Here is a 21,945-nt window from a genome sequence, read left to right on the forward strand (position 1 = left end):
GCTGACGAAATTGATAAACTTGTTTTCTTCCCATTCACCACTATGAAGAACGTAAACTGGAAAAAGCTCCATCGAACAAAAAATTGAAATCAAAATTGCAGCAAAAAATGAGAATTGCGCTGATTTGTAGCAAAAAAATTGAAGAAATTCGAGATGAAAAAGAAATTCTAGGGTGTTTGGAGCTGCATTGATCGCAAGATCTCGTTTTTGTAGTATTTGGGGAAGAAGATTGGAAAGAATCAGAGAAAATCCAGCTGAAACAAAGAAAATCCCGTTTATTACTCCCCAAAAACGGAAATAACGCCCTTTTTCGGATATGGGCCTCTAATTTTTGGGCTATTCAATTGTACATTGAAATATGAGCTATAAAGTTGAAAAGAAGACAGCTCAGTTGTTTTAATATGGAATTTTTCTTTTTTATATTTGCACCTTTCAATTTTAACAACATCTAATATTTTATATTTGCACCATTCATTTTTTGAGATAATTATATATTTGTACAATTAACTTATAATAAAATTAACTTATAATTTTACATAAAAATAAATGCACAAAAATTAATTTATCAAAATTATACACCAAAGTTAAGATATAATATTAATATTATAAAGATATTACATAAATATAATTAGGTATATATAAAGAGATAAATTAAAATATTAAATAATAAAATAATAATAAAAAAGTAATGAATAGTAATTGGGGAGATGAATAGTGTACCCCATATTTGAGGGAACATTATTCATCCCTATTTTGAGGACAAAAATAGGGAAGGATTGGAGCTAAATTTCCCCGTTACAAGGATGGGGGCAAGGTTGGAGATGGTGTAGGGGCACTATTTTGGGCTTTTCTCGAAATAAAAGTATTGTCCAACTATATAAGCCATTTTAATTTTTACACTAAATTCTCTCAATCAAACTTACCTCTCTTCAACTACAATGGGTGCTTCTGTAATCCCTGTTCTTCCTGTAGAACTCATCACGGAGATCCTCTTAAAGCTGCGTCCAAAACCCTTGTTTAAATTCAAGTGCGTTTCAAAGTCATGGCTTCAACTAATCTCTAGCCCTTATTTTGTGAAAACCCATATGAAATTAGCAGCTAATGACAAAGCATTCAGCAGCCATAGGGTTATATTTGAACACTTCAAAAGCAAATTCAAGGTATGTTGTCTCCCTTCCTTGTTTCAAAAAGGAACTAGGGCTCAGGTATTTGACATTGATTCTCCCGTGAAAAAAACCCCTCGTTGGATTGTGGGTTCTGCCAATGGACTGATTTGTTTTTTGATTGACTTTAAGGAGGCATTTATATGGAATCCAACAATTAGGAAGTCCAAGAAATTGCGTAAGTTAGATGTTCAAATGAGGCCTGGCTCCTCTTATTACAGACATGGTTTTGGATATGATGAGTTACATGACGATTATAAAGTAGTAATTATTTGCGGTACTTCTGATGATGGTGGTTCATTTGGTACTGTGGTCAACATTTACAGTTTGAGGACTGATTCTTGGAGAAGAGTCAATAACTTTCCGGGTTACTTTCCGAGAGATTATTTAGGCAAATATGTCAATGGGAAGATTTATTGGGCTTCAACTGCTGATGTTGATGAGCTCAATGTTTGCAACCTCATAACTCTTGATTTAACAGATGAGACATGGGGCAAGTTGGAGCTTCCTAATTATGGAGAAGCCAATTCTCGTTTGATGCTGGGAGGGATGGGAAGTGATCTTGCGTTGCTTTGTATTTGTCGTGAAGGAACTACTTCTGATGTGTGGATGATGAAGGATTGTGGAGTTAATGCATCTTGGACAAAGATGTTCACCATCAAATATCCTCAATATATTGGGGAATATATGTTCACTTCATCCATTTTTTCTTTCTCTACATATTTTTGCCAGCCAAATAATGGGGAAATCTCACTATTGCTTCCCCCAACAATCATGATATAAAACCCAAAGGATGGTTCCACCAGAAAAGTGGAAGTCACTGGACTTAGGGGATGTCAACATGCAGAAATCTGTGTAGAAACCCTTGTTGATCCTGTTGAGTTGTCCCACATCGGAGGGATTTGAGGTCCTTGGTCTTCTTCTATGGTCTTGGGCAATCCTCACCTCATAAGCTAGCCTTTGGAGTTGAGTTAGGCCCAAAGTCCATTTATCAGATCCCCTGTTGATAGCTGACCAGGGACGTCGTAATCATGAAATCTCACAATCATGTAGCTGATAACTTATAAGAGTTCTGCTTTATCCTAGCTGCTATGCTCTTTGCACTTTTTTTCAAATCAAGTATAGAACAAGACTTCGAATTGGTGTGAATCCATATATCATATTGTATAGCTTGCAGTTCTTGTAAACATTTATCCTTTTTATTCTGTGGCTATTTCATGAAACAAAAATGTTATTAGGTGACGGTATATTGTTCCAATGTAAGATAGAGGATATAGATAAAAATTGTTGTCTTGAACAACATTTTAAAGGCATGTTTTGCTCTAGGCAGAGTGGACACAAGATGATTGAGGCCTTTGCGTGAATCATTGGATTATTAGTGCTAGGTTCTGAAATAATATCTGGTTTTGGTATTTTCTCTACATCTTTTTTGTTGGTTAATTCCACCTTGTGGTGATTTAGGTTCGGATTTGATACCTACCCTGTATATTAATATAAAAATTTAAAAATATGAAGGACGGAGATGTGATGCCTTACCTCCTCATATCCTATGTTAGAATTGAAAAAACTCAATTCTTTACTATAGGGAAATGCACAAAAGGGGAATTGGGGATACTAAATGACTCTTTCTCGCAATTCATATGTACAGGACTCATCCTATTCACAAGGTTTGATCAAATTAAGTAAATAAACAAAAATACAGAAGGTAAAGAGGACTGCCTCCTTTTAAACAATGAAGCTTGCAAAAAAGTTCTATTAGAGGGCTGATTCCAACTGTGGTGTATGTTATGTAGATTAGAGTCACTGATTTTTTGGCTCTAAAAGCTGCCATATCAGATTTGTCTCCTGTGAGATGACCCCTGACGTGTCGTTGGCTGCTGAGGTGTGGTATTCCTCCCTCTCCTCTAGGTTATGGTTGTATTTCGATAAGGAGGCTGCAAGTCCATTAGCTTCTTTAAATAGTGAAAATGAAACTCCCCGAAATTACTTATTAACTTTTCTATTTTCTTCTGGATATATGTTGAACGATAGAATGAATACCACCGTGAAGCTTGTCATGTGAAGCATAATCAGAGCCCAATGTGTCTTCTAATTGCTTATTCATCTACATTATCAAAAAAAAAAATTCCTTCTTTACCTATAGTATCAAGAAATCACAAGGACAAGATTCTTTGTCAAATCATTTCTAATTCCTGTCACCTTCGTGTGCGTTTAGTCTTGAGAGGATCATGTATGTGTTAAACCAGAATAAAATTTGAAAAATGATAACCTAAAGAATGCCAGGGGAGGGGAAAAAGTGAAACACTAGAATTATGGCCTTTGTCTAGATAAATTACATCAACCTCTCTCCCCATAATCTACCCACCCTTGTTGGAGATTAGACAGTTCCATTTATAGCAAATTGGCTATTTGATAAGACTATTGGTTTGCCGCTAAGATTGCAATTTAAGGCCTGAACTCATGCTTTATATGCAAAATAAATTTCCTTAGGGTTCTGAATTCTTCTGATCAAGCCCCCCAAATGTGATGTTATGTTGTTTTGAGAATTGGTGCTTGTGGTGAGATCGAGAACCTTGGCATGTAATGTTAACAGAATTGTTAACTACACTTAAATTCAGGAATGTAATTCGAGAATTCAACAGCTGCACAGGAGATCTACAGGCCCAGAAATGGAGGAGAAGAAGATTGGAAGAAGAAGAATTAAAATAGGAAGTTGTAATCCTTTCTTATTGATGTAATGAACTCAGTACAATTATTTATACTACTCGATTGGGATTGAAAATTACAGCTCGGTCTGTTGAATTCAACTACCTATTCTAACTAACTCTTAACTGTTTTGTAACTAACTCTAACGACTTCTGCTGACGTGGCTTCCATAGCTTCTTCAGCTTACAATTTGCGTATCAATACTCCCATCTGCAAAAGATCCTTGACCTCAAGGATCAAAATGAGGAAACCTGGTCTTAAGAACATTGAAGTATTCCCATGTGGCATGATCTGCTGACAGTCCAGACCATTTGACTAGTACTTGGCCAACAGCTTTATTTCCCTTCTTCACCATATGCCTTTGTAGAATAGCTTCAGGATTAGGACAATGGGGGTTAGCAATGTCAATAGTAGGAGGGTATGCAATCTGATCAGGGACTGCATGGCACTTCTTTAAGAGAGATACATGGACTGTAGGATGAATCTTTACTGATGGTGGAAATAGCAATGTATAGGCAACAGGTCCAACTCGCTTGAGTATCTGAAATGGACCATAATATTTGGCAGCCAATTTGTGGAATGGTTGAGAAGACAAGGTAGACTGCTTATAGTCTGTATCTTAAGGTATACCCAGTCTCCTACAGCTCCTGTCAGTCCTGTGAGAGTCAGCCTGTTGTTTCATCCTCAATTGAGCCCTATGCAAGTGATGTTTAAGTAGTTGCAACTTCAACTCCCTTTGTAACAAAGTGTTGTCGACCTCTGCTGAAGCAGGCTCACCAGGTAGATATGGCAAATGTAATGGGGGAGGTCGACCATATAGAGCCTCACAAGGGGCAGCAAGCTCTTTATGTGCATTATGCTCTTTTCACATTTCGTGGAGCTTTGTGGTTCCTTTATCAATTGGATGAATTTCCAAAGTCTGATTCCACCATTTTCCTCCCAAACCCATTTCTATAAATCCCATGTTGCATTGCAAAAGCTTCAGCAAAATTATGGTTGTGTTGCCAAGTGTGATAACATATGGATGTATTGTCGCCACGGTTATCATGTAATACACCCCCCCCCCCCCAAACCCATTTTTTTCCCTGCATCTTGCTCTTAATTATCTCTTCGTGACAATCTCTCTGTGAATTTGTGGACGAATGGTATGTCACTCTGACAAAAACAGAGATGAAAGCACGAAAGGTTGGAACAAGAAAGCAAGATTTAGGAATGAAAGCTTGCAATAATCATGATAGAGAGTGAGACTGTCATGTTAGAGAGAGTCCAGGAGAGAAATAGACTTGGAATTGTTCCTGTTTGAAAAGGTTCTATTATTATAAATTAGATAATCAGTAATAATATCATATTTATTATTGTGAACAAGCAGATCAGTTTTCTCGTTATTTATACTTCTTTCTGAATAGACCTGCAAATATTTGTAGTTCTATTATCCTCAGAATATTAGTCAGTAAATACATACTGAATATTAGTATGGCTTGACACTATATCAGGGTTATGTTTGTATACACAACTTAGAGCTTGCGAGGTACACAACATCCATACATGGCGTGAATCTGTTGGTGTAGGTGTTCACTTTTGAAATCCTATTTGAAATTGATATGCTAAATGGTTGGAAGAGATATTTTTCTATTGGAGGAAATATATCATTGTTGAAGTCAACCTCTTTTATATATACATACATATACACACACATACATATATATAGGTGGTGAAGTGCGAGTCATGCTTGCACGCACCTTGACTATTCCGCTGTACCTGCTACCTCTTACTAACACAAGTACCGGTTTACTCTGCCCACCAAGGCTTAGAAAAATGGAAAGAAATTCACTAGTTTTTTTTTCCTCTATTAAGATATGAATCCTGATCTCCCATGACTTTCGCCAACACTCCTTAAATTTCCTCACTCCTTTGTTTGCTTATTGAAGAGCAGTGTTTTAGCAGGGTTACTATATTGATTACGTTGTTGGTAATGGGTTATAGGATGTGGTGTGATGGGTCTATCTTGAAGGATGCATTCTCATTTCTCACAAGCGGGTGGCTTGGTAACATTATAAAGATGCTATGATGACAGATTATTTTATATGAGATGATTAGGGGTCAGATGGAACATAAGCTTCTGAGGGCTATCCAACTGAAAACGTTGTATTCATGTTGCTTCTCTAAGGAGTATGGAAAGAGCATGGACAGCTTCCTACTACATTAGTACATTGTAGTTTCAAGTTACGTCTCAAAATAAATAATAAAAAGAGTTTTCATTCTCCTTTTCTGATCTGGAAGAGTTTTCTTTCCTTTATACCTTTGGTGTAAAAAGAGAATCCAGAGCCTTTGCCAGATTCTTGGAAGGATCCAAAGTTGGAAACAGCCAAAAAATCTGATGTTGGATTAGATCGAGAAGAAGGAACTAAATCTTGAACATCTTTTTCATATCATCTTTTATTATTTTCAATTAATTATTTATGGTACATCGACCTCTTCACCACTTTGCTTGGGGATCTCCACCATGGCTATATGATGGAGTATTACAAAGAGAATCCATCAACCGTTTCCGGTTTCCCTTTCTCTATAAGTTTCTATTTTTGTTTCTTTTCCTTTTTTATTACTCACCTTCTCACCCATGACTATCTAATATCACAAGAAATCCTTTCCCCTTCTACTTCATATTTTCTTCACTTTCTCTGTAAGTTTCTATTTTCTGTTAACTTTCTTCAGTTTCTTTGTGTTGATTGAATTTTTGGGGTTTAAATTTTGGTCGTCCTGGTCTTGCTTTTCTGAAGCTCAGAATATTTTCGGTATTTCCTTGCAAATGGAGTTTTGATTTTAGTATCATAGTTCAACTAGAATTACCTAGTGTAGATAATACATTTTTGTTTAGCCTCCTTGCGCCCACGTCCCGCGTTCTCCATTCACTGTATGAGTGTTCAAACTCCTAAAATTATGTCATTTAAATTGGTATCTTAAACCTGTGTTTTAACTATATTGTACTTTGTTTTGTGATGTTTGAATATTTCTTCTCTCAGATTTCTTTTTGTGGTTGTTAAGTGTGACATTTTGGTTAAAAGAAACACTATAGTGAGATGACATGCATTTTTGTTACGAGCAAGGGTACAGCAAGTCTTGATTTTAGGATAGTTTATGCGGTTTGATAATGCAGTTTGATAAATAGTTTACAATGTACAAAGTCGACAAATATCGAACTAGGCTACTATTTTGTATATTTAGATGTCTCTGAGTCACTGTTTAAAGATTAAAATAGTTCTTGATTCATTTTCAGGCCAACCTCCTTTGTTGCACTACAATGAGTGATTTCGTAATCCCTGTTCTTCCCCGTGAAATCATCGTCGAAATCCTCTTAAAGGTGCCCTCGAAGTTCCTGTTGAAATTCAGGTGCGTTTCAAAATCATGGCTTCAACTAATCTCTAGCCCTGAATTTGTAAACGCTCATCTGAAATTAACAGTGAATGACAAAGAATGCAGCCCCCATAGGGGTATATTTCAAGACTCGGAAGGAAATTTCAAGTTACGTTCTCTCCCTTCCTTGTTTTACAAAGAACAAATCACTGAGCTATTAGACATGGCTTCTCCCTTGGAAAACCCGACTATTTATACTTGGACTGTGGGTTCTGTCAATGGACTGATTTGTTTATACAGTAAGATAGAGGAGCCAGTTTTATGGAATCCCACAATTAGGAAGTCCAAGAAATTGCCTGCATTTGGAGCTAATTCGAGGAAGGGTTGCTCTTACTATTGCAAATATGGCTTTGGATATGATGAGTTACACGACGATTATAAAGTGGTAGTTATTCAGTGTATTTCTGATGATGCTGGTACATATGATACTGTGGTCAACGTTTATAGTTTGAGGATGGATTCTTGGAGAACAATCGATAAGTTTCAGGGAAACTTTCTGGTAAATTCTTCAGGTAAATTTGCCAATAGGAAGCTTTATTGGGCTTTATCTGCTAATGTTGATACGTTCAATATGTGCAACATCATTTCTCTTGATTTAGCAGACGAGACATGGAGAAGGTTGGATCTTCCCAGTTACGAAGATAGCAGTTATCCTTTGACACTGGGAGTGGTGGGAAGTGATCTTTCTGTGCTTTGTCCTTGTCGTCAAGTAACTAATTCTGATGTGTGGATTCTCAAGGATTGTGGAGTTAAAGTGTCTTGGACAAAGATTTTCACCATCGAACATCATCGAGATCTTGGGGAGTTCATATTCTTTTCATCCATCTTTTCTATACCTTTTTGCCAGTCAAATAAGGGTGAAAGTTTACTTTTGCTTCCCCCAGTTATTATGATATATGATGGTTCAACCAGACAACTAGAGGCCATTGAAAATAAGGAATACTTTGCTGCAGAATTCTATGTAGAAAGCCTTATTGATCCCTTATTGATAGCTGGTCGAGGACGTTGTAACCTTGAAATCTCACAATCATTTGGCTGCTAACTTGTAAGAGTTCTGCTTTATTTTTAACTGCTATGCTCATTTTGCACTTCCTTTTTTGTCAAATATAGGACAAGACGTTGAATATTTATGAATCCATACATCATAGGGTTATTATCACTTTTAGCTCACGCCAAAAACTATTTATATTCGGTAGCCGAAAAAATGTATAAAATTTGTATATTTTTTGTACATAACATACAAAATGTATATATAATACAAAAAATTATACATTTTTTCGGCTATTATTTTGAGAGTGATTATACAGTGTCATTATTATTACATCCATCATATTTGCTTGTATATCTTGGAGTTCTTGTAAGCATTTCGCCGTTTTATTCTCTCACTAATTCATGAAAAAAGTTATTAGTTGGTGGTATTATTGTTTTTCTCAGTAAAATAGAGGATATAGATAAAATTTGTTGTAGGGAAAGAAAACTGCAATAGTCGTGAGAGGGAGTGAAACTACCATATCAGAGGGGAGTCTAGCTAGGAGAGAAGCACATTTGGATTGGATCCTTGTTTGAAAGGGTTCATCACTATAAATTTGATAAACAATAACAATAAATTCGTATTATAATTTTGAACTAGATACAGATCGATGTCTCTAGTTATTTTATAGTGAAAATGGTAAAATTTGTATCATTACTATGTGAAAATGATCAATTTCGCCTGCCGTTATATTTTCGTACAAAACACCACCAATGTTAGCCAAGTAGCTCGGACATTCCCCTCATTTGTTAGGGGTATCAAATGTGGTAGTGTAATCTTACATAACATCGATATTTTAATGAGGTAGACACCACGTGGCATGTCATCCATCTCTTCAAGTAGCTTAGATATTTCCCTCATCCATTAGGGCTATCTAATGTGGAAGTCCAATCCTATATGGCATCAACACTTTTAATGAGTTGGATACACCACTCCATCTGTTAGGGCTATCCAATGTGGATGATCAACCCTACGTGGCATCGGCGTTTTAATGGGAGAAATTCAAAAATAACCCAGTTTCAAAAGTAATTGAAATTTAGCCACTTTTCATGTAAAGATAAATTTGAGCGAAAACACAGTTCAAAACCTGAAAAATACGCCAGTGTATTATGCTGGAGTTCCAAGATAAGTATACTGGAGTTCCAGGATAAGTATGCTGGAACTCCAGCATAATATGATGGAGTTCCAGCATAAGTACACTAGAACTCCAGCATAATATACTGGAGTTCCAGCAAGTATACCGGTCCAGCATAATATACTGGAGTTTGGAGCACCGGTGCTCCAGTCTCCAGTATATTATACTGGAGCCAACAAAGTATATCGGTCCAGCATAATATGCTGGAGTTCATACACATGTGCATTGAACTCCAGTATATTATGCTGGACCGGTCTCTGTTGCAGCAAAATAATGGCTATTTTTCATTGACTTGGTAAACGCAGGCTATTTTTGAATGACCAGTCCGAAAATTGGCTATACCGTGCTATTTTTACCATTTTAATGAGGTGTGTTGGGAATAAACCCTTAAAATAATATTCACAGTATCAGTGATAAGTGCGGACCACTAAGTTATGGTTAAATCAGCAAGAATAAAAATGCAGCAAAAATAACACCAAGATTTTACGTGGAAACCTCTCTGAATAAAGGGAAAACCACGGCCAAGAAGAGCGACTGATATCACTATAGCAAGGAATTTTACACTGTTGTAACGAGTATAAATACTCCTAAGACCATTACACCCTCAAAAGGAAAAAGCACTCTTTTGCTTTTTCCACCTCACTATAATATCTCTCACACTCTATTTTTCTTCACAAACTATTTTCTTATAGTCTATGGGATACCTTGGTCTCTCCCTCACTCAGATGTATTGTCTGAGGTTTTTGGTGTGTAGAAATGAGAGCCGAAGCTTTCCTTTTATAGGCAGAACCTCACCTAACACTTGACATTTTTTTTCTACAGCCTACCCTTTTTGACAATGCAGAAGAAAAAGTTACTGCCAACTTTGAAAAACCAACAAAGGAAGAAAAGTCTTCCTTAATTTATGGGATGGACCCCACAAATATCCCTCTCTAGTCCCATTCACCTGAAGGAGGTAACACCGGAGATTCTAGATTGAGCGCATACTGACAAGTTCTTTGCAAAGTTCGAACTTGTCTCTTGGTACTACCTTGGTCAACAAATCTGTAGGATTTTCACTCGTGTGAATATTTTTGACTTGAAGTGATTCGTTCTCCACTTGCTCATGAATTCAATGATATCTGACATCGATGTGTTTAGTTCTCACATGGTACATGGGGTTTTTGCTCAGGTCTATTGCTCTCTGATTATCGCAATAGACAACATACTCCATTTGTCGCAATCCAAGTTCTTGAAGAAATCTCTTGAGCCATATCATCTCTTTGCCAGCTTCAGTAGCCGCAATATACTCTGCTTCAGTTGTAGATAGTGCGACACACTTTCGCAACTTCGACTGCCATGATATAGCTCCCCCTGGAAAAGTAAACAAATATCCAGTAGTGGATTTTCTGTTATCAAGGTCACCTGCCATGTCAGAATCTGTAGCCCTTCAGAATTGGATTCGATCCTCCAAAACATAAGTATTCATGTGAGCTTCCTCTTAGATACCTGAGTATCCACTTTACAACTTCCCAATGCTCTTTTCCTAGATTTTCGAGAAATCTGCTAACAACACCGACTGCATGAGCAATATCTGGTCGAGTACATAACATTACATACATCAAACTTCTAACAGCAGAGGAGTAAGGAATCTTGTCCATTCTCTCTTTTTCCTCCATTGTTGTAGAACACATCTTCTTACTCAACTTCAGATGACTAGGAAGGGGTGTGCGAACCAACTTAGCACTTTTCATATTGAAGCGCTCCAATACACGTTCTATGTACTTCTCCTATGACAAGTAAAGCTTTCTTTCGTTACTCGAACGAGTAATTCTCATGCCCAAAATCTACTTAGCATGACCCAAGTCTTTCATTGCAAAAGACTTATTCAATTGTTTCTTCAACTCGTCAATCTGGGAAGCATTCCTGCCCACAATCAACATATCATCTATATATAGCAAGAGGATGATAAAATCATCATCAGAAAATCTTTGTACAAACACACAGTGATCTGAAGAAGTCCTTTTGTATCCTTGCTCCCCTATAACAGACTCAAACTTCTTGTACCACTGTCTAGGAGCTTTCTTCAATCCATATAGACTCTTCTTAAGTTTGCATACAAGATTTTCTTTACCTTTTGCATTGAAGCCCTCAGGTTGTTCCATATAAATCTCCTCTTCTAAGTAACCGTGAAGAAAAGCAGTCTTCATATCCATCTGCTCAATCTCCAAATCAATACTGGTAGTTAAACCATGAATTGTCCGAATGGAGGACATTTTCACGGCAGGAGAAAATATTTCATCAAAGTCAATACCCTTCCTTTGACCAAATCCCTTGACAACCAATCTAGCTTTGTATCTGGGCTTCAAAGTATGTTCTTCAGCTTCAACTTTGAACACCCGCTTGTTCTTCAAAGCTCTCATGCCCTTAGGCAATTTCACCAACTCATAAGTATGGTTCTCATGCAGAGATTTCATCTCATCTTGCATGGCTTCAATCCATTGATCCATATGCTCATCTTCTATGGCCTCCGCATAATATTCAGTTTCTCCCCTATCAATAAGTAATACATACTCATTAGGTGAATAACGGGAGGAAGGAGTACGAGGTCTAGAAGACCTCCTGAGTGGAATATCTAGCTCGTCCACAACTTCATGAGTAGGAGCATTTACCTCATCAGCATTAGCATTGTTATCACCATCACCATCAATATGCTGATCTGGAATATGGTTCTAGGCATCACCATCATCATTGATCCCACCAACGTCATCCGTATTTGATCAAGATTAACTAAACCTTCAGAACTTGGAGATTTTAGCTTCTCCGCTTTGTTAATATCTTTAATGGTTTGATCCTCCACGAAGATAACATCACAACTTCTCATGACCTTCTTCTCAATTAGATCATATAGCCTGTAACCAAATTCATCAAGGCCATAACTAATGAAGATGCACTGTCTTGTCTGGCAGTTAATTTTGACCTCTCATCTTTAGGTACATGTACAAAAGCTTTGCAACCAAACACTTTCAAGTGGTCATAGAAATCATCCTTTCCATACCAAACTCTGTTTGGAACATCACTTTGCAATAAAACCGCAGGGGATAGATTAATAACATGTGCGACGGTTAACAAAGCCTCACCCCAAAAGGAATTCGACAACTTTGCTTCAGAAAGCAAACATCTGACTCTTTCCATCAAGGTCCTATTCATCCTTTTTGCTAGACCATTAAGCTGAGGAGTCTTGGGAGGAGTCTTCTGGTGTCTGATACCCTGTTGCTTGCATTATTTGTCAAATGGTCCACAATATTCATTACCGTTATCAGTACGAATACACTTCAGCTTCTTTCCAGTTTCTCTTTCAACTGAAACCTGAAACTGCTTAAAACACCCAACACTTGGTCTTTGGTATTTGGTCTTCAAGATGTAGACCCAAAGTTTCCTTGAGCAGTCATCAATAAAGGTAGCAAAATAAAGTGCACCACCCAAAGTCCTTGTCTTCATTGGACCACATAAATCTGAATGCACCAACTCAAGCAACGGTGTTTTTCTTGAAGGAGGATGAGACTGGAAGGAAACTCTTTTTTGTTTTCCAGCCAAGCAGTGCTCACATTTTTCTAATTTTGCACTTTCAAAATTTGACAACAATTTCTTCTTGGCCAAAATATTTAGTCCTTTCTCGCTAATGTGGTTTATCCTCTTATGCCATAACATTGAAGAGTTATGGCTCTCAACGACATTTACCATATCAACACAGGTAGAGGTCGTAGTCTAGTATAGACCACGTCGCTTTCCCCATGAGCCACAATCATGGAACCCTTGGTGAGCTTCCATTTTCCAGCACCATTAGTACTGACATATCCCTCATCATCCAAAATACCAATAGAGATCAAGTGCAAACAAACATCAGGTGCATGCTTTACATTGTTTAAATAGTTTCCAAATAAATCGTTCCAACACCAGCAACCCTATGATACAGTCTCATTGCCTATACTCAAAGTTCCAAAGTCACCCTGAGTATATGATGAGAAAAATTCCTTCCTTGATGTCATATGAGATGCGGCACCACTGTCCACAACCCAGCTTGACTCATCACAAGTAATATTTATCAGATCCGCATTAAGGACAGTAACAAGATCTTCTGTAGTGACGGTGGCCACACGATTGCCATCTTCTTTTTGTTCTTTCTTGTCTCTATTCTCCTTTTTCAAAATCCGATAGAACTTCTTTGTGTGCCCTTTCCTCCCGCAATAATATCACTCAATATCTTTAAGTCTGCTTCTGGATTTGCTTCTATTATGTTCTCTATTTTGAGAACCCTGATTTTTGCTTCTCCTCCTAGAGTCAGTCACCAAGACATCTGATGAGGAGGAACCTTAAGATTTTCTTCTCATCTCTTCATTTAAAAGGTTGATCTTGGCAAGATCTATAGAGATCACACCATCCGGAGTAGAATTTGATAATGAAGTTCTAAGAACCTCCCAAGAATCTGGTATGGAACCAAGTAGAAACAGGCCTTGAATTTCTTTATCAAATTTAATGCCCATAGCAGATAAGTGGTTCATGATCCCCTGAAAATTATTCAGATGATCTGTCATCGCGAAACCATCATGGTATTTTAAACCCAATATCTGCTTTATTAGAAACATCTTGTTGTTTCCAGTTTTTCGAGCATACAGACTTTCAAGGTGCTCTCATAAGGTCCGAGCATGTGTCTCCCCAGAAATATGGTTCAAAATATTATCGTCAACCCACTATCTAATAAAGCCGCAAACCTGCCTGTATAACAAATTTCACTCTTCATCTGATTTATTATCAGGCTTTATAGTAGCGAAGATAGGTTGATGAAAATTCTTGACATAGTCAAATCTTCCATTTTGCCCTTCCAAATGGCATAATTTGTGCCACTCAAAGTAACCATTCTACTAGTGTTAGCTTTCATCGTTTATCACAAATACAAATACTATTTATTAAGAGACCAAAGTAATTCTTTTCTGATGTGGAAGTTCAGACTGTGCTGCAATCACAGAGCATACTCAGACAGAACCTTGGCTTTGATACCACTTGTTGGGAATAAACCCCGTAAAAATAATGTTCACGGTATTAGTGATAAGCGCGGACCACTAAGTTATGGTTAAATCAGCAAGAATAAAAATGTAGCAAAAATAACACCAAGATTTTACGTGGAAACCCTTCTGAATAAGGGAAAAACCACGGCCAAGAAGAGCGATTGATATCACTATAGCAAGGAATTTTACACTGTGTAGTAACTAGTATAAATACTCCTAAGATCACTACACCCTCAAAAGGAAAAAAATCTCTTTTGCTTTTTTCACCTCACTATAATATCTCTCTCACTGTATTTTTCTTCACAGACTATTTTCTTATAGTCTATGGGATACCTTGCTCTCTCTCTCTCTATCTCTCACTCAGATGTATTGTCTGAGGTTTTTGGTGTGTAGAAATGAGAGCCGAAGCTCTCTTTTTATAGGCAGAGCCTCGCCTACTACACTTGACATTTTTCTTCTGCGGCCTAATCCTTTTGACAATGCAGAAGAAAATGTTGCTGCCAACTTTGAATAACGAACGAAGGAAGAAAAGTCTTCCTTAATTTGTGGGATGGACCCCACAAGGTGGACACCATGTAGCATGACATCTCACCACTCCAACTTGTTATATTATTTAAAATCTATTGGTTGAAACATCAATTTTATATTTTGTAGAACTCATTTCACTCTTCCATTAAAGAAAAAGGGGGAAGTGTTAAGAATAAGAAGATTATATATGTTCGATCGATGTTATTTTGATCCCCAGTTCACTTTAAGCGACAAATATATCTAAACGGTAAAATTTTATGAGATGCATGCTTAACTAGTTTTGTACTGTTGAATTTCAGGAAGTTGAAGCTTATGTGAAACAATAATCCGTATTTGATAACTGCATGGATCGGAAAAATGAAGTCTTGACATCTTTTTTAATGATCTTTTTTGTATATTGAAGTTGAACAATGTTCTGTTTTGCTTTCTTCACCATATCTTGTTATATTTTGTATCCAGATTGATATTTCCTTGTGCTTGTTAAATTTATGATCATGTATTATTGAATCTGTAGATATTTGAATGTCTCTAGAATGTGAAGAGAATCTCATACACATTTTGAGTATTTGATTGAAACACGTTTAGACAATAAATTTGCGTCGAGAAAATAAAATCAAGATCGAAAAATATCGCAACAATTGTAGTATTTTATTTCGAATATTTGAGTGTTACAATCTCTATGGATCCTCTGATTCTTCTTTTCAATAGTAAATAAATTCAATTGCCTTTGAGCTTGATCTTGAATCTATATTTGTTTCCATAAACGATGATCTTGTTCTTGAGCTTGATCTTGATTGCTTGAACTTAACCTTGATTCTTTCTTCATTCTTGAGATTGAACTTGATTTCTTGAATTTGAACTTGATTGCTTGAAGCTTGAAACTTGTAGAGAAATTTGCGGCGTTTGATCCACGAGCTCTCTCTTGCTTCTTGTTATAACTTCTAGCCCTCTTTTCTGGCTTATGAAGACCCCTTATTTATAGTTGTGGAAGGGAGGAGTTGTGATAAGAACAAACTCTTTCCGACCAATCAAATTGAAGTGTGACATGGCCGCATTTAATTGGCCAAAACATGTCACTTGCACAAGTGACGCGATTTCATTAGCCTTTTAGTGTGACTTGGCATGCCTTGTCATTTTGACACGTGGCATAGTCCTATTGGTTCTTCCGTTTGACTTGGCGCGCCACGTCATTTGACACGTGACACCAAACTGGGCCTCTAGGAAGATGACATCTTGGGCTTAATGAAGTGGACTCATCACTTTAGCCCAATTAAATAAGTTAGCCCAATGGATTAAGGCTTATTTATTTAACCCGTATGTATTGGACTTATATAATTAATTCAATTATATTAGCCCATAATATTTATTTGGGCCAATATATCTTGAATTTAAAATATAGTCCAAATTATTTTATGAATTTAATTTTTCTAAAATTTATATGCCTACAAATGCCTCCTACTTCAAGGCTGGTTAGAGCATAACCTTGTTGAGTTTTAATGACAAGGCTTGAAGTAACACGTGGAATAGCTTGAGCTCTTGGCTCCAGATCTCATCTCAAATACTATACTTGTAGACTTACATTCAATAATCTTTCACTTCCTTTAGAAAGATTATGTATTTTGCTAAGTTGTTGTTTGTCTTTTAGCTTTTAACGTTAAACTTCAAAGCAGATTGGTGATAGATAGATTCCAAAGTCAAAGTACTTACCTTTGCTAGTGGCACGTGGGTTTAACAATATTGTGAGAACCTGCACTTTTTGTTGTTTCAAATAAGGAGACAAACAACAACTCTTTCTTTCCATAATAATGACTTGCCATGTTATCCAACTTCAATTCAACCTTGAGTAGGACAATGCTAACCGCCCAAATAACAGAGTCCTTTTAGAAGACGAATTATATCAGTTATCCCACGATTTGGATACAAGTCCTAGCCGCCAGTGATCTCAATTCCAAATAGCACTTTCAATTGCTTTTGGATTCTTGCGAAGATCAATCCTACTACGAAGTAATAATGCAGTAGCCAAATCCGACATGAAATACAATTGCAATATCCCACATCAGTATTTGTCCTCTCGCAGCTACCTTTTGACATCTATAAATATCATACACCTTTCATTGTATTAGTACCAATTCCAGCGTTTGTAAATTGCTTTGAGTCCACTTTTGACGACTTAGAGGCATTGACACGAAGGTAATTTCTTCTTCTTTTTTTATGCTTTTCTTTTTTGTTTTACTTGTTGTTTCTTTTTTTTCCTTTTAAAAGTAAATTCGTCAAACTACGAAGTCCTTTATAAGTTCGAGATGAAGGCCTTTAAAAGTTCGTGATGAAGATCTTTAAAATTTGCAATGGCAAACCATAAAAGTTCGTGATAAAGACCTTTAAAATTTGCGGGGACCATAAAAGTTCACGCGAAGATCCTTAAAAGCTTGTGGTCAAGATCTTTAAAAGTTCACAGTGAAGAACTTTAAAAGTTCGCGGTGAAGACCTTTAAAAGTTCGCAGTGAAGATCTTTAAAAGTTCGCGACGAATACATTTAAAATTTGCGGGGAAGACCCATAAAAGTTCGTGCGAAGATCCTTAAAAGCTCGTGGTCAAGACCTTTAAAAGTTCGTAATGGATACCTTTAAAATTTGCGACAAAGACCCATAAAAGTTCGTGCAAAGATCCTTAAAAGCTCGTGGTCAAAAGCTTTAAAAGTTCACATTGAAAACCTTTAAAAGCTTGCAATTAAGACCTGTAAAAGTTCGCGACGAATACCTTTAAAATTTGCGGGGAAGACCCATAAAAGTTCGCGCGAAGATCCTTAAAAGCAGGCGATAAAGACCTTTTAAAGTTTTCCATGAGCACCTTTAAAAGTTCAAAACGAGCACCTTCAAAAGTTCGAAACATACGCCTTTTTAAAAGTTCGGAATGGAAACCTTATGCCTTTAAAAGTTTGAGACGAATACCTTTAAAAGTTCGCAATGAAAACCTTTAAAAATCTGAATGCCTTTAAAAAGTTCGAGACAAACACCTTTAAAAGTTCGCAACGAAAACCTTTAAAAATCCGAATGCCTTTAAAAGTTCGAGACGAACACCTTTAAAAGTTCGCTACGGAAACCTTTAAAACTTCAATTGCCTTTAAAGGTTCGAGACGAACACCTTTAAATATTCGCAACGAAAACCTTTAAAAATTCAAATGCCTTTAAAAATTCGAGACGAACACCTTTAAAAGTTCGCAACGAAAACCTTTAGAAAAGTCCGACATGGACATCCCCCCCCTTTTTTTTTTACGTTTGAGGAGAAATGTTTTTTCTTACTTATCTATGCTCTCTTTCAAGATTGCGATTATTACTCTTCCCCTTTTTTTAAGGGCAGTGAGCGGATATGAATACCAACAAAACTTGAAGGTTATACGAACATGAAGACATAGCGAATCCCCAGACTTAGATGCAAATATTGTCATCATTTTAAAGAAGACACCATTTTACCATAGTAGCTTTCCCCCTTTAGATCAAAGGGGATCCAAGTTCAACAGGAGGATGACATTTCAGCTTGATTTTACATTCCTTCATACTTCATTCGAACAACAATTGGGGCAATATGTATCTTTTGAACTTATGCGATTGAACTTAGAATGAAACTCTAAGTTGTCTACGTACCTCGGTGAAGAGGATCAAGCCATATCGTAGTTCAAACTGGGTGATTTTTTTTTATTTTTTTTATGTCCTAACTTTTGCCTAGGCTGCCTCTTTCGAAGTTTTCAACCTAGCAGACTCTTTTTTTTTGTAGGGGTCGTACACAGTTTAGACCATGCAGGCCAGGAGTGTAGCAACATGCAGTTTAGGCTCGTGCGTCAAGGAGCGTTGCAACTTCAAGGATAATACTTCTTTAAAAACTTGCCATTTTCAACCTACAGGTTTATAGGAAGTAATTATGGGTCTTCGTATGTCAAGGACTTGATCTCCTACTTGAAATGATCTCGGACGAACTCTTTTATTGAAGGCACGAAATAATCGAGCTTGATAACATTCAAGACTCTGTTGAGCTTCCAACCTCTTCTCATCAAGAGCCTCCAACTCTGCTAATCGAAGTCGAGCATTTTCTTCATCAGTGATCCCTTCTTGAATAGTCAGTCGTAACGAAGGTATTTGACGCTCAAGTGGCAAGACGGCTCCAACTCCATAAACGAGTAAATAAGGAGTCGTATGTGTTGGCGTGTGGATTTTCTTGGAAGTATCCCATAGCACAAGTAGTCGATAATGGGTTGTCTCCATTCTTCGTTCTCGACTTTAGAAATAGTGACAAGATGCTTGAGTTCATTTTCTTTACCTTCAGCATCATTTGGCAGCGGTACTACCCATTTTTGGCAGTCAGTAACTTGCGCTTGATCAGGCAGGGTTAAAGATGAAGCTAGAGCAGCTAAAGCATCCACCTTCTTATTTTTTTCCTTGGCACATGTTGAATAGTCACATCACGGAGCCACCCCATTAACGTTTTAGCGTAATCGTGATATGGGCGTAGCTCAGGCTTCTTGATCTCGTAACTACCTAAAAGTTGATTGACCACTAACTGAGAGTCACCAAAGACTTGCAATTGCAACCGCTTCATTTCGATAGCCATTTTGAGCCTAATTATTAGTACTTGATACTCAGCAACGTTGTTAGAGCAAAGTTGCGTCAACGTAAAAGAGTAGGGCAAAACTTCACCTTGAGAAGTGACAAATACTACACCAGCACCAGCTCCTCCGCGATGTGAAGCACCATCAAAGTACATCTTCCATAGAGGCTAAACTTCGATGACCATGGCATCCTCATCTGGTAGTTCGTCAGTTAGCTCTCAATCATCAGGTATAGGGTGATCTGCCAAGAAGTCCGCTAACGCTTGTCCTTTTATAGCATTTTGAAGGATGTACACGATTTCAAATTGTTGAAACTGGAGGTACCACCTTACTAGTCGATCACTAAGGACAGGTTTTGACATCACGAACTTGATGGGATTTGCTCTAGAAACCAAACGAACGACATGAGCTTGAAAGTAGTGCTTCAACTTTTGGATTGAGAAGGCTAGCGCCAAACATAACTTTTCAATTGGCGAATAATTCAGCTCATTTGGTGTCATCATCCTGCTCAAGTAGTAAAGGGAGTTTTCTTTCCCTTCACTATTTTCTTGGGCCAATAGTGCTCCAATAGACCTTTCTTGTGCTAAAATGTATAGTATCAGCGGCTTTCCAAGTATTGGGGCTGCTAGAACATGAGGCTTCATCAAGTAGGATTTAATGCTCTCAAAGGCATTGTTACACGCTTGGTCCCATTACAAAAGGACACCTTTCTTCATAAGGCGACTAAATGGTTTGCACATACCAGCTAGGTTTGAGATGAATCTCCTAAGGTACGCTAACTTTCCCTGAAGACTTTTCAATTCGTGAATGTCCCGAGGGTCAGACATTTTCAAGATTGCATCTACTGTGACTTGATCAATTTCAATCCCTCGATGTCGAACAATGAAACCAAGGAAATTTCCGGAAGTAACTGCAAAGGCACATTTCAATGGGTTCATCCTAAGTTGGTACTTCCGGAGCAACTCAAACACCATTCGCAAGTCTTTCAAGTGGTCAGCCTTCTCTCTTGATTTTACCACCAAGTCTTCAACATAGCGTTCGACATTCTTGTAGAGAAGATCGTCAAAAATATTCTGCATAGCCCTTTGATAAGTAGCACCAGCATTTTTCAAGCCAAAAGGCATTACCTTGTAGCAATAAATACCCTTGGGGATACGGAATGCATTAAGCTCTTCATTTTTTAGTGCCATGCGAATTTGGTTATAGCTTGATAAATCGTTCATAAATGACATTGCCTCGTACCCAGTAGTAGCATCAATCATCAGTTCTGTAATGGGAAGTGGGAACTCATCTTTCGGACATGCATTGTTAAGATCCCTAAAGTCAACGCACACTCAAATCTGGCCATTTTTCTTCCTTACAGGGACAATACTTGAAACCCATGTTGGGTATTTAATCTTACGAATAAAGTTAGCTTCGATGAGTTTGTTAACTTCGGTTTCAATCAAGGGAACCAAGTCCGGCCTAAAACACCTTTGAGCTTGTTTAACAGGGCGAGCACCATTTTTGACTGCAAGGTGATGGACTGCTACTTTCGGGTCCAAGCCATGCATCTCTTTTGTAACTCCAAGCGAAGACATCCTTGAACTCCTTAAGTAACTCAATATAAGTGCTCTCTTCATCAGCTTCTAGTAAAGCACTTAGGTAGGTGGGTCTTGGTTCCTCATCGGTGCCAAGGTTAACTTCTTCTAAGGCATCAACTGTCGCCTTCACTCCTTCTTCAAGTTCAGGTGGAGCATCTTTCACATCTTCATCTTCTTAAAGGTTGATCACGCTCAACTATATCTATTAAAGGACTAAGCGGGCATTGCAAATATAATCAGGGGTATTATGCCCCGAGCCGAATCCCACAAGGAATTAACATATCAAGAGAAGTCGTTAAAGTACTAAATTCTTATTAGTCAACCTTTTCAAACTTTGTGAATAACAAGTGGTATTATGGTCACTACTACAGCTAACAGAATCAATAAACGAAGATTAACTAACACGCAATTGTAGACAATTGGAATAAAGGTCTAAGGTAATGGTTTCCCCCGTTGTTGAATTCCTTAGTTGTATGTTTCTTATAGCTTCAATTTAGTTGCCTCTATCGATCATGAACTCTCCAGCTATCATAACTCTCTCTCAAGTAATTATGATAATTTACTAGACGCACTCTCTCAAGCTACGCTAGCTAGATTCGCATTACAGCTCACTTAGATCGCACCCGAGGTATCGTTATCTTTACTCCAACCTCTAAACCCTCGATTATGACTCTCGCCTATTCTCCGGGAGTGATGTTGTTCTAACAATTACCTAAATATGCACTCTCTCTCAAGCAGATACAT

At 37.5% G+C, this 21,945-nt stretch overlaps 3 protein-coding genes across 3 annotated transcripts; 2 read left to right on the plus strand and 1 right to left on the minus strand.

The window, feature by feature from the left end:
• Positions 1–755: 755 nt before the first annotated feature.
• LOC107777906 (F-box/kelch-repeat protein At3g23880-like) lies at positions 756–2,582 on the plus strand. The gene is made up of 2 exons (XM_016598076.2): positions 756–1,160; positions 1,296–2,582. The coding sequence occupies exons 1-2, from the start codon at positions 939–941 to the stop codon at positions 1,944–1,946; spliced, it is 873 nt and encodes a 290-aa protein (XP_016453562.1). The 5' UTR covers positions 756–938; the 3' UTR covers positions 1,947–2,582.
• A 1,516-nt stretch (positions 2,583–4,098) lies between these two features.
• LOC142174297 (uncharacterized) lies at positions 4,099–6,488 on the minus strand. The gene is made up of 3 exons (XM_075240082.1): positions 6,477–6,488; positions 6,169–6,243; positions 4,099–4,410 (listed from the first exon to the last, which is right to left on the minus strand). The coding sequence occupies exons 1-3, from the start codon at positions 6,486–6,488 to the stop codon at positions 4,099–4,101; spliced, it is 399 nt and encodes a 132-aa protein (XP_075096183.1).
• Positions 6,032–15,629, plus strand: LOC107777908 (F-box/kelch-repeat protein At3g06240-like). Its single transcript, XM_016598079.2, has 3 exons — positions 6,032–6,549; positions 7,144–8,325; positions 15,318–15,629. The coding sequence occupies exon 2, from the start codon at positions 7,168–7,170 to the stop codon at positions 8,320–8,322; it is 1,155 nt and encodes a 384-aa protein (XP_016453565.1). The 5' UTR covers positions 6,032–6,549; positions 7,144–7,167; the 3' UTR covers positions 8,323–8,325; positions 15,318–15,629.
• The last annotated feature ends 6,316 nt before the right edge of the window (positions 15,630–21,945 follow it).

This window comes from Nicotiana tabacum, chromosome 20, assembly GCF_000715075.1.
Source record: "Nicotiana tabacum cultivar K326 chromosome 20, ASM71507v2, whole genome shotgun sequence".
NCBI lineage: Eukaryota > Viridiplantae > Streptophyta > Magnoliopsida > Solanales > Solanaceae > Nicotiana > Nicotiana tabacum.